The sequence below is a fragment of the Siphateles boraxobius genome, unplaced genomic scaffold (assembly GCF_051911475.1).
Source record: "Siphateles boraxobius isolate OS27281-9 unplaced genomic scaffold, OSU_SipBor_1 13, whole genome shotgun sequence".
Lineage (NCBI taxonomy): Eukaryota > Metazoa > Chordata > Actinopteri > Cypriniformes > Leuciscidae > Siphateles > Siphateles boraxobius.
The window spans coordinates 24,090,855-24,104,334 of record NW_027508733.1 but is presented as its reverse complement, the minus strand read 5'-3'; the positions used below and the strand labels follow the sequence as shown (position 1 = coordinate 24,104,334).

At 38.8% G+C, this 13,480-nt stretch overlaps 1 protein-coding gene across 1 annotated transcript; it reads left to right on the top strand.

The window, feature by feature from the left end:
* The first annotated feature begins 5,218 nt into the window (after positions 1-5,218).
* Positions 5,219-13,035, top strand: LOC143736113 (vitellogenin-like). The gene is made up of 28 exons (XM_077226710.1): positions 5,219-5,359; positions 5,504-5,524; positions 5,644-5,795; positions 5,927-6,178; positions 6,251-6,412; positions 6,503-6,651; positions 6,728-6,878; positions 6,972-7,129; positions 7,221-7,386; positions 7,471-7,596; positions 7,687-7,905; positions 7,995-8,212; positions 8,301-8,398; positions 8,523-8,647; positions 8,728-8,829; positions 8,930-9,049; positions 9,138-9,324; positions 9,412-9,514; positions 9,602-9,787; positions 9,898-10,009; positions 10,119-10,308; positions 10,386-10,657; positions 10,751-10,795; positions 10,880-10,957; positions 11,833-12,039; positions 12,125-12,267; positions 12,364-12,502; positions 12,691-13,035. Exons 1-28 carry the CDS (start codon positions 5,320-5,322, stop codon positions 12,814-12,816), a joined length of 4,047 nt encoding a protein of 1,348 aa, XP_077082825.1. The 5' UTR covers positions 5,219-5,319; the 3' UTR covers positions 12,817-13,035.
* The last annotated feature ends 445 nt before the right edge of the window (positions 13,036-13,480 follow it).

Sequence of the window (13,480 nt, the reverse complement as noted above, 5' to 3'; positions counted from 1 at the left end):
TTTCTTGTGATGATTGTGTTTTTTTTTTTTTGGGATGTTTTGATTTTATGTAAGAGCCTAACCAGGGATGCGGGACGCAAACTAGCTTTACGCTATATGTCCTATGTACACGGCATCGGTTGTCTATGTGTAACAATGCCTAGTGTATTGTCCCTGTTAAATAAACAAACAAAATAAAAAATAAATAAGCGTGTAGCTACGCAATACTTGATCCCTACTCTCAGGGAACCGAGGTTACATTAGTAACCGAGTACGTTACTCACTCGCACGTGCTCTCTCTCTCTCTCTCTCTCTCTCTCTCTCTCTCTCTCTCTCTCTCTCTCTCTCTCTCTCTCTCTCTCTCTCTCTCTCTCGTTAATTTATTCGAATATATATATATATAGCAGCAGGAAGCATGACCAGCACCTGTATATATATATAAAAAGTTGATTTATTGCAGTAATTCCATTCAAAAAGTGAAACTTGGATATAATATTCATTCATGACACACAGACTGACATATTTCAAATGCTTATTTCATTTAATTGTGATGATTAAAACTGACAACTGTTGAAAATCCCAAATTCAGTATCTTACTTAGAATATTACTTAAGACCAATACGAAAAAAAGGATTTTTAGAAACGTTGGCCAACTGAAAAGTATGAACATGAAAAGTATGAGCATGTACAAGTATTGTCTCAATACTTAGTTGGGGCTCCTTTTGCCTGAATTACTGCAGCAATGCGGCATGGTGTCCATCAGTCTGTGGCACTGCTCAGGTGTTATGAGAGCCCAGGTTGCTCTGATAGTGCCCTTCAGCTCTTCTGCATTGTTGGGTCTGGCGTATCTCATCTTCCTCTTCAATATACCCCATAGATTTTCTATAGGGTTAAGGTCAGGCGAGTATGCTGGCCAATTAAGAACAAGGATACCATGTTCCTTAAACCAGGTACTGGTACCTTTGGCACTGTGTGCAGGTGCCAAGTCCTGTTGAAAAATGAAATCTGTAACTCCATAAAGTTGGTCAGCAGCAGGAAGCATGAAGTGCTCTAAAACTTCATGGTAGACGGCTGCGTTGACCTTGGACCTCAGAAAGCACAGTGGACCAACAACAGCAGATGATATGGCACCCCAAACCATCACTGACTGTGGAAACTTTACACTGGACTTAAAGCAACGTGGATTCTGTGCCTCTCCTCTCTTCCTCCAGACTCTGGGACCTTGATTTCCAAAGGAAATGCAACATTTTCTTTCATCAGAGAACATAACTTTGGACCACTCAGTAGCAGTCCATTCCTTTTTGTCTTTAGCCCAGGCGAGACGCTTCTGACGCTGTCTTGTTCAAGAGTGGTTTGACACAAGGAATGCGACAGCTGAAACCCATGTCTTGCATATGTCTGTGCGTGGTGGTTCTTGAAGCACTGACTCCAGCTGCAGTCCACTCTTTGTGAATCTCCCCCACATTTTTGAATGGGTTTTGTTTCACAATCATCTCCAGGGTGCGGTTATCCCTATTGCTCGTACACTTTTTTCTACCACATCTTTTCCTTCCCTTCGCCTCTCTATTAATGTGCTTGGACACAGAGCTCTGTGAAAAGCCAGCCTCTTTAGCAATAACCTTTTGTGTCTTGCCCTCCTTGTGCAAGATGTCAATGGTCATATTTTGGACAGCTGTCAAGTCAGCAGTCTTCCCTATGATTGTGTAACCTACAGAACTAGACTGAGAGACCATTTAAAGGCTTTTGCAGGTGTTTTGAGTTAATTATCTGATTAGAGTGTGGTACCAGATGTCTTCAATATTGAACCTTTTCACAATATTCTAATTTTCTGTGATACTGATTTTGGGGTTTTCATTAGTTGTCAGATATAATCATCAAAATTAAATGGAATGAACACTTGAAATATATCAGTCTGTGTGTGTGTAATGAATGAATATATTATCAAAATTTCACTTTTTTGAATGGAATTACTGAAATAAATCAACTTTTTGATTATATTCTAATTATATGACCAGCACCTGTATATATATATATATATATATATATATATATATATATATATATATATATATATATATATATATATTACAGGACTACTTTATCTCACTTCAGAATTCTAGATCTGAGTTCTAGATAAACGAAAATTATTTCCGGACTACGTCAGATTTTGCTCTGCAAAACATTCATGAGTCATGACAGCTGTTATCTTGTCCATGTTGGCAAATAATCTTGACCACCGACATGAATTAAATAATTTTAATAGCACGGCCATTCAAAACCAGGGTATACCATGTGCATACAAAAACGATCCCCGAAAATCATTTTGGGCGAGAATTAATGTAAACACAGACATCAGGCGGGTAGGCTGGCCAAGAAATCGAATTTGGTCAAAAGATCGGATCTGTGCATTATGACTTGCAGTGTAAATGCAGCTGATGATTGACAGTTAGCATACACTTTGGATTGGCGGTATGGTTCTGTTCTGGTCAAGAACTCCCTGCTCATCCATGCAACCTAGCAATAATAACCTAGGAAATTAGGTCCTGAGCAATGCGATAAAGCTGCTGATAATACTGAATGGGCCCTATATAGGGATGCTGTGATAGGTGTCGTATTCCTATAGGTAGACGTAGGTCAGCTGATCTCTTACGGAACAAAAATATATGGAAATATACTGCAAAATATAATGCGATATATTACATAATACATTTCCATATATGGGAAACTGGTGCTTATATTTTTCAATATATTGCATGTATGCATTGCATATATGGGTGTAGGCTATATTAATATATAAAATATTTATAAATTAAGACAAATATAGCATTACAATTAATATCTAAGAATTATTCTTTATTGTGTACATATATTGCACATACATGTTCCCATATAAATGTGAATGTATGTTCACACACATATATATACATACACATTCACGGAATGAGTTACAACAGATTTCTAGTTCCCAGCATTATTTGCTTCTGACTGTTAAAGGAAAGCAACTGTTTAAATTAACTGTTATTTAATATGTTGTGCTCAATATGAATATAGGGGGAAGATCTGTTAGTGTTTAATGTTCTATTATTTTAGAATTTAAACAATTTTTTGGGACTACCATTGTGCAGAAGAGTAGAGCCTTTGGTTCGGTTGACATTGACAATTGGTCGAACAACATGAAGACTATAATTACTATATTTAAAAGAATAATGGCTGTGTCACGGTAGATGTATTCTCTGGTCTCTTCAAGTCTCGTGTTTATGTTGTTGTATGAGTGCACGTGCGTGTGGGCGTGAATGATTGGCATTCCGGATCAGCTCCAGCTGATCATCATCACATCACCAGCTGTAATCAATCTCACAACTCCATATATACTTACCGCTGTTTCCTCCTCATTGTCAGATCGTTGTATTGATGTCCTCTGTGTTGCTGTTCCTATGTCCTGTTCCGCTTCTTCTTCTTCTTCTTCTTCTTCTTCTTCGTTGTTGTGTGGGTTTGGATCGTCGTTTCTTCGTCACCTCTTCACTGCACTTCTTCACGGATCCTGACCATCGAAGTCCCTACGTCACTTCACCATCGGCTGTACTGTGTTCCACTATTTTCATTTATTAAAAGAGTACCACGCTTTTGCTTCCTGTATTTCATCCAGCAGACATGACAGGCTGTGCACTCCTCGGCACAGAGATAGTCTCTTGGTTAAATACTTTAGTACAATCAGGTGTGCTTGTGTTTTTGTTAACTAGCTTGAAAATTAAACATTTATAATGTAAATAATTAAAAAATATAAGGAACATATTGGTAAATAGTGAATATATTGGCAATTTATTACATCAGTACCATATCTGATCACATCATGAAGTGTATTACTGAATATAAAATTACATGCATTATGATGTATTAGTAAATATATGGTCACATATTTTTAAATATATGAAAAGCAGCAATCCCTTATGTATTATTCTATATGTAATATATTAACCCAATATATTATTCTGTATATTTTCAAATATACTGTTCAACCATTTAATATATCGATCATTCATATATGGGAAATGTATTTTCTTTTAATAAGGGATGCAAGCTTGACTGGCGTGACCAGCATGAACTAACAATACCCTTGATTTTATGTTTAAAAGTGTAGCCAGTATGTGGGGCCCTTGATTTATTGTGTTAGACAATGTGGGGCCTTCAAATCAAAAAGGTTGAGAGCCACTGCACTTAATTTGGGTTCCCTCATGTAGACTGGTTTAAAATGTGAATCTAATATATTATTTAACAAATGTACATTTGAACAATATACCACATATTTTATACCACATATCCAGGGTTCTATCACTGCTGAGTTTTAAATACAAGGTGACATGCTAAATGCAGTCTACCGTGTTGAATTCTTTGCAGTTGTTTAAATTACTAAAATTACTTTCATTAACAATTATAAAACTGTCCACAGATCACTCCACATCTAGTTCCACAGTTAATTCAATGTTATTTCACCAGTCTTTCAATAAAATTAATAAACTAATATGAACTTTAACATTAGATTAGGGGCCAGGGTAACCTAACCCAAAACTGATAGCTAAAATTTGCCTTCAAGTCAGGGCTGTTTAAAATGTGAATCTAATATATTATTTAACAATGTACATTTGAACAATATACCACATATTTTATACCACATATCCAGGGTTCTATCACTGCTGAGTTTTAAATACAAGGTGACATGCTAAATGCAGTCTACCGTGTTGAATTCTTTGCAGTTGTTTAAATTACTAAAATTACTTTCATTAACAATTATAAAACTGTCCACAGATCACTCCACATCTAGTTCCACAGTTCATTCAATGTTATTTCACCAGTCTTTCAATAAAATTAATAAACTAATATGAACTTTAACATTAGATAAGGGGCCAGGGTAACCTAACCCAAAACTGATAGCTAAAATTTGCCTTCAAGTCAGGGCTGTTAACCACAATTACTATTTGTATAAAAATGTACAATAATATTGAATATGATTACTGTAATATACCTCTATAGCTAATTGTATTGCTTCAGCATTATTGTATGTGATATAATTGAAAACAATCACCGTTTTGAATATAAAAGACAAATGATCAGCATGATTTCACTGTGGACATTGGCTGAAGAATGACATGATGCCAGGCCAGGGTAATCTAACCTCTACTGATAATTATGTTCAAATAAGTTGACAGAAGTCTTGTCTTTTGTACAATTTGGTATTCCCTTAAATACATCCGTTAATAATTAATTTAAGAATTAATACTTGGTCAGCAAAAAACTACTATAAAAGGTCTGTTTCTCTGAGTAGCTCTTCACAAACCATCAGCCATGAGAGCTGTTGTGCTTGCCCTGACTGTAGCCCTTGTGGGTAAGTCAAAATATATTTATATTCATTTCTTCTTCTTCTCTTTTTAGCTCTTTAGAAAAAAAACCTTTAAAAAATTAGAACCTCTTGAAAACTCAATTTAATTAAAAAAAAAAAATTACAAAATGTTTATTATGTTTCTTTCAGCGACTCAACAGATCAACCTTGGTAAGTAATATGATAAATGGCAAATGAGTTTTAAGTGGTAATTTAAACTGCATTATTGCTTAAAAGTAATGACCAGTTAAAGTAACTGACATAGATCACAAATTCTGTTCACTTTTCAGTTCCTGAGTTTGCCCCTGATAAGACCTATGTGTACAAGTATGAGGCTCTGCTCTTGGGTGGTCTTCCTCAAGAAGGTCTGGCCAGAGCAGGAATAAAAGTCAGCAGCAAGGTTCACCTCAGCGCCGTCACAGAGAACACCTTCATGATGAAGGTAATGACCATTATGAACTGTAAACTTTGTAGGTGTTCCACACTTACAGGAAACAAAAAAAAAAGTGTTCGCAAGATCTAGTTACAACAGCAGCAAATACCCTAATTTAAAGTAAATCTGTTCCCTTACAGCTCATTGATCCTCTACTCCACGAGTATGCTGGCATTTGGCCCAAGGATCCATTTGTTCCTGCCACTAAGCTCACCTCAGCTCTGGCTGCTCAGCTTCAGATTCCCATCAAGTTTGAATATGCTAATGGTGTGGTTGGAAAGGTATTTGCCCCTGCAGGAGTCTCCCCTACAGTACTGAACCTGCACAGAGGAATCCTCAACATACTTCAGCTCAACCTCAAGAAGACCCAGAACATCTATGAGCTGCAAGAGGTGAGAAAGTGATCCTTGTACACTTGATCTATTTTGAGTTCTGCAATCTAATTTTTTTACTTGTCCTTCAAGGATGGAGTTCAGGGAGTGTGCAGGACCCACTACGTCATCAGTGAGGATACAAAGGCCAACCACGTTATTGTCACAAAGTCTAAGGATCTAAACCACTGCCAGGAGAGAATCATGAAGGACATCGGTTTGGCGTACACTGAGAGGTGTGCTGAATGCACAAAGGTAATGAAAAAGACTGGAAATAATTGAAATATTTACTCAATGAAATGAAAATGCCAAGAGTCAAATAGTCACATACATTTCTCCCAACAGAGGGACAAGAGTCTGATTGAAACTGCATCTTACAACTACATCATGAAACCATCTGCCACCGGTGTACTGATCGCTGAAGCAACAGTTGAGGAAGTGCATCAGTTTTCACCCTTCAATGAGATCCATGGTGCTGCCCAGATGGAAGCAAAGTAAGATTGATCCTCTGTGATATTGTCTTAAAATATGTAGTAACAATATTTCTAATAAATAAATAAAAATTTCCAGACAAACCTTGACTTTTGTTGAGATGGAGAAGACGCCTGTTGTTCCCATCAAATCTGATTACTTGGCTCGTGGATCCCTGCAGTATGAGTTTTCAACTGAAATTCTTCAGACCCCCATGCAACTCATGAAGATCAGTGATGCGCCAGCCCAGGTATAATTCAATACTTAAAATCTTTAACAGTCTCCAAGTGAAAGCCTTTGATCCATGAAGATGTCATCTGAGTGTTGCCCTTACTCTTTCTAGATTACCGAGGTCTTAAAGCACCTTGTTGAAAACAATGTGGCCATGGTCCATCATGATGCTCCGCTTAAGTTTCTTGAGCTCATCCAGCTTCTGCGTGCTGCCACCTTGGAGAATATTGAGGCCATCTGGGCTCAGTTCAAAGACAAACCAGTTTACAGGTACAATGTTTGAGCAATAAGTTCATAGCAATATAGTTCAAGGGATTTTTTTTTATATTTGAATATATTTTGAAAACAATTAATCTGTTAGGCGCTGGTTTCTGGATGCTCTTCCTGCTGTCGGCACACCAGACATTGTAAAATTCATCAAGGAGAAGTTTCTAGCTAGTGAACTTACCATTCCTGAGTTCATTCAGGCTCTTGTGGTTGCACTGCAAATGGTCACTGCTGATTTGGAGACCATCCAGTTGACAGCTGTGGGTACATCTTACCATACTCAAAGTACTGTTCTTCAAATCTTACCAAAATCAAATTAATCGATTCTGTATGTTGCTGAACAGAGTTTGGCTATGCACGAGAAAATCGCCAAAATCCCAGCTCTGCGTGAAGTCGTAATGCTTGGATATGGTTCCATGATTGCCAAACACTGTGTTGCAGTTCCCACTTGCCCCGCGGAGCTCCTCAGGGTAAACACCTCAAGACCTCCATACATTTCTTTCATGGACATAAAATAATATTTTATATTTGTTTAACTGTATGTGCCTCAAACTCCTCAGCCCATCCATGATATTGCTACAGAGGCCATTTCTAAGAATGACATTCCTGAAATCACTTTGGCTCTGAAAGTTCTGGGAAATGCTGGTCACCCTGCTAGTCTTAAAACCATCATGAAACTTCTACCTGGACTGAAAACTGGAGCTACTTCTCTGCCTCTTAGAGTCCAGGTTGATGCCATCTTGGCCCTGAGGAACATTGCTAAGAGAGAGCACAAACTGGTAAGTGCCAGACACTGTAGGAATCAATGACTGTAAAAGATTACACAAATTTTCATTCAATAATATACTAACCTTGTTTTCTGCCTCAGGTTCAGCCAGTGGCCATGCAGCTTGTATTGGACAGGGCTCTCCACCCCGAAGTGCGTATGGTTGCTTGTATTGTGTTGTTCGAGGCCAAGCCCTCAGTGGCTCTCGTCTCCAATCTTGCTGGTGCTTTAAAGACTGAGACTAACATGCATGTTGCAAGCTTTGCCTATTCCCACATCAAGTCCTTGACCAGAATCACGGCACCTGATATGGCATCTGTGTAAGAATAAGAAATCATTTTTCACATATTTGAATTTAACATTAACAATTGAGCACAAGCCAGAGGTAATTATGGTTGTCCATTTCAGTGCGGGTGCAGCTAATGTTGCCATCAAGCTCATGAGTCGCAAACTAGACAGGCTTAGCTTCCGTTTCAGCAGAGCCATTCAGCGGGACTTCTATCATAGTGAGTCTTGCCATTCTTAAAAAGAGAGCTAAACAAATGGTGTCTTGGGTGTTTCTTAAAATGTATTAAAAAATTTGACGTAAAAGATCATATTAATTGGATTCTTACTTCTGTCCCTGTGCAGCTCCACTTATGATTGGAGCTGCTGGTAGTGCCTACATGATCAATGATGCCGCCACCATCCTGCCGAGAGCTGTTGTAGCTAAAGCACGTGCTTACCTGGCTGGAGCTGCTGCAGATGTTCTTGAGGTGGGACAAGCAAGTTTAAAAATCTTGGTTCATGGTTTTAAAATATGTTCAGTCCTCACTCAATTGATCCTTTCAAAAAGATCGGTGTGAGAACTGAAGGAATCCAGAAGGCTCTTCTGCAATCTCCTGCTGCAGATGAAAGTGTTGACCGTATCACACAGATCAAGCGCACCCTGAGAGCTGTAAGTTTTCATGTCCAGCGAATTATAAAAAAAAAGTTAAGTAATATTATAAGCTTGACATAGGCATATGTATATGACTTCTCTGTTTTAACTCCTCAAGCTCGCAAACTGGAAGACCTTGCCAACCAATCAACAATGGGCTTCAGCCTATATCAAATTGCTTGGACAAGAAGTGGCTTATTTCAACATTGACAAGACCATAATTGAAGAAGCAATACCGGTAGTGTGTTGTACTTTGTCTTCTCTCTCATTACCATTTTTTTGTGTGATCTGTCTAAAAAAAAGTTTTTCATAAACACCATCCCCAGATGGTCACTGGACCCAAACCACGTGAACACTTGAAGCGTGCCCTTAAAGCTTTGCAGGAAGGAGTTGCCTTCCAGTATGCCAAACCCCTGCTTGCATCTGAAGTGCGTCGTATCTTGCCAACAGCAGTTGGTTTGCCCATGGAGCTCAGTTTGTACACTTCTGCTGTCGCTGCTGCAAGTCTCAATGGTACAGATTTTTCTTAGAATTATTGATCTTTCCTTGGATATGAGGGTGTCACTTTGAAGTTTTATGATGTTCTGTTCATCCTTCTAGTTAAGACAACCATTACACCTCCTCTCCCTGAGGAGATTGAGAATATGACCTTTGAGCAGCTCAAGAAGACTGATGTTCAACTCCAGGCTGAAGCTAGACCAAGGTAGACTTTTGCAGCTACATTCATGAAGATGAGATATAATGTACACAACAACAGTTTAGCAAACAATCTCCCTTATTCTTATTTCAGTGTTGCTCTCCAGACCTTTGCTGTGATGGGAGTGAACACTGCCTTGATCCAAGCTGCTGTTATGGCACGAGGAAAGGTCCGTACAATTTTCCCTGGAAAAGTGGTGGCAAGAGCAGACATTCTCAAGGGTAACTACAAGGTGGAGGCTCTGCCTGTTGAGCTTCCTGAACACATTGCTGATGTGAGGTAATGAAATCTTAGTCAGGCCAGTGTTGCAAACATTCTGAATCAATTCATAAACAATACAAAAGGTTTCTGAAAGTGAGACATGACCCTTTTTTTTCTTACTCCAACAGCTTTGAGACTCTTGCTGTGGTCAGAAACATTGAAGAGCCCAACGCTGAGAGGATTGTTCCCTTAGTACCAGAGGTGGCCATGCAAAATTCACAGACTCATGCTGATTATTCGGTAAAATTTGAACACACACATGTTGGATATGTTAGTATTCTGAACATTCATTTGCTTTAAGTTTTAAAACAGAAAGGCATGAGATATAATACTTAATTTTTCTTTTCAGTCCTCTGAAATACCAGATGAGACTCCTGTGAGAGCTGCTGCTCCATTTCACAAGACTCTCTGTCTTGCTGTCCCATACATTGAAATCAAGGGGTGTGTTGAGGTGCACTCTCACAATGCTGCTTTTATCAGAAATTCTCCTCTCTTCTACATAATTGGACAGCACTCAGCCCGTGCTGCACTGACAAGAGGTATTCATTCAGAGAAGCTTACATTTATTATTTTGTCTGCAAATTGTTGAGTTTAATCATTGTTATTCTGGCTTTAGCTGAAGGACCTGCAGTTGAAAGACTGGAGCTTGAAGTCCAAGTTGGTCCTAGAGCTGCTGAGAGGCTCCTTAAGCAAATCAGCCTCATTGATGAGGAGACTCCAGAAGGAAAGGCCTTCCTGTTGAAACTGAGGGAAATCCTGGAGACTGAAGACAAAAATGTCCGCGTGTCTTCTGAAAGCAGCAGTAGCAGCCGCAGGAGCCGCAGCAGCAGCAGCAGCAGCAGCAGCAGCAGTTCAAGCTCCTCCATGTCCAGCTCTCGTATGAGTAAGGTGAGGACGCGGAATGTAGCGTGTTGGTTAGGTAGCCAATATTTGTGTCATAAATATATTTTTTTCACTGAATCATTTTATATGGATTTTTAGACTGCCACTATCATGGAGCCCTTCAAGAAATTCCACAAAGATCGGGTAACTACTAAAAATACCATATTTTTTATATTATTACTTTAGATCATATCGATTACTTATTACAAAACTTATTTTTGCTTGCAGTTCTTGGCACCCCATGGTGCTTCAAAGGCAGTAAGCAGTGGAAGCACTGCATCTAGCTTTGAGGCTCTCCAGAAACAGGTGAATCAATTAGTGTCATTAATACCATATAACCCAAAGGTGACATTTTGTACTAAAATCCAATTACATTTTACATTTACATTTATTCATTTAGCAGACGCTTTTATCCAAAGCGACTTACAAATGAGAACAATAGAAGCAGTTAAACTAACAGTAGGACAACTATACATAAGTGCTATAACCCCTCTCAGTTTAACTTTAGAGCAGTTTTTTTTAAAAATAGAATAGAAGAAAAGAGAAAGTGTCAGTATTACTGAATCAAGTGCTGCCGAAAAAGATACGTCTTCAGCAGTTTCTTGAAAGTGGCTACTGACTCAGAAGCTCTGGTTTAGATAGGCAGATCATTCCACCAACAGGGAACAGTCATGGTAAAAGTCAGAGAAAGAGATTTTGTGCCTCTTTGAGATGGTACCACAAGACGACATTACCTAGCAGAGCACAAGTTTCTGGATGGCACATAAGTCTGAAGTAATGAGTTTAGGTAAGAGGGAGCAGTGCCAGTGGTTGTTCTGTAGGCAAACATCTGTGCCTTGAATTTAATGCGAGCGGCAACTGGCAACTAGTGCAATTTAGTGAGGAGAGGAGTGACGTGTGCTCTCTTTGGCTCATTAAAGACTACTCTGGCTGCAGCATTCTGGATCAATTGTAGAGGTTTGACAGAGCAAGCTGGAAGACCAGCCAGGAGAGCATTGCAATAGTCCAGTCTGGATAAAAACAAGTGCTTGGACAAGGAGTTGTGTAGCATGCTCTGTAAGGAAGGGCCTGATTCTCCTTATGTTGTGCAAGGCAAATCTGCAGGACCGGGCAGTTCTAGCAATGTGGTCTGTGAATTTCAACTGATCATCAATTAAATTGATTATGGTTTATGCTTTCAGGCTAATTTCCTCGGAAATGCTCTTCCACCTGTTTTTGCTGTCATTGCCCGTGCTGTGAGAGTTGACCATAAGCTGCTGGGCTACCAACTTGCTGCTTACTTTGACAAGCCAACAGCAAGAGTGCAGCTCGTTGTTACCTCCATCGCTGAAAATGACAACCTGAAGATCTGTGCTGATGGTGCCCTGCTGAGCAAGCACAAAGTCACTGTAAGACTGGAACTATTATCGAAATTAATTTCTCAAGTGAAATAATTGACATCAATACCGTCCTTTGAACACAAATGTTCTTCAGGCCAAGGTTGCTTGGGGTAAAGAATGCCAAGAGTATGCAGTCACTGCTAAAGCTGAAGCCGGTGTCCTGGGCGAATTCCCTGCTGCACGTCTAGAGCTGGAATGGGAGAGGCTGCCAATAATTGTCACCACATACGCCAAAAGGTAATGTTCAGCAACACTGAATGACAAATGTATTGTATAGCTTAGAAAATGCCACTGGTTTAATCTGCTCTTCTTTGTGCATCCTTTCACAATTAGGCTGTCTAAGCACATTCCTATGGCAGCTTATCAGACGGGCTTTAGTCTAGAAAGAGCAACGAACAGTGAGAAAGAGATTGAACTCACTGCAGCCTTGCCAACTCAGAGATCATTGAATGTCATTGCTAGGATTCCAGAGGTATGATAGTTTTCCATTAAATTATGACTATCAAAGATATATATATATATATATATATATATATATATATATATATATATATATATATACAGAGAGAGAGAGAGAGAGAGAGAGAGAGAGAGAGAGAGAGAGAGAGAGAGAGAGAGAAATCTTGAAAATACAAATTATTTTTGTTCCTGCTGCTCTAGATGACACTGTCAAGGATGGATATTCGTCTCCCTGTCGCTGTTCCCATTAATCCAGATGGAACTCTTTCCATTCATATCGACGAGGACATTCTCTCCTGGATCCAGAAACATTTCAAGGAAGAATAAGACATGAAGAATTACATTGTACATTTTAGAAGAAAATGTGAGCTGGATTTATGTAGAATTTATTGTTCTTTGACAGTTTAATTGAATACATTAACAATATTGTGATGTGTGTAATGTAATACAATCTAATTTTAATAAATACCCAGCAAGTGTCAGAAATGTGTGAACTGCTTTCATTTTACAGTAAATATAACACTAAAAGGCCTCATAAAAAAATCCGTCTTAAGACTAGTTTTAAACATGTTTATAGAGGTAGATGATCTGACATTGGTAAACCTTTCCACAACTTTGCGGCAGCAATTGAGAAAGTGCAATATCCTTTACTTTTTAAGCGTGACCAAGGAATTTCTAGGAGCAGAGGATTTTGGGATCTCAGAGACCTATGTGAGCAACTAAAATTTATAAGTTCAGAAACATATTTTTGTGCTGGTCCATGCAGAGCTTTAAAAGTATACAAAAGTAACTTGTACTTTATTATGAAATGAACCGGTAGCCAGTGTAAAGAGGCCAGAATTGGGGATATATGATCCCTCCTCCTTATTTTCGTCAGCAACCTTATTGCTGCATTTTGTACTCTCTGAAGACTTGACAGCGAAGACTGACTTACACCCAGGTACAAAACATTGCAGTAATCAAGATGTGAAGAAATAAAAGCATGAATTAC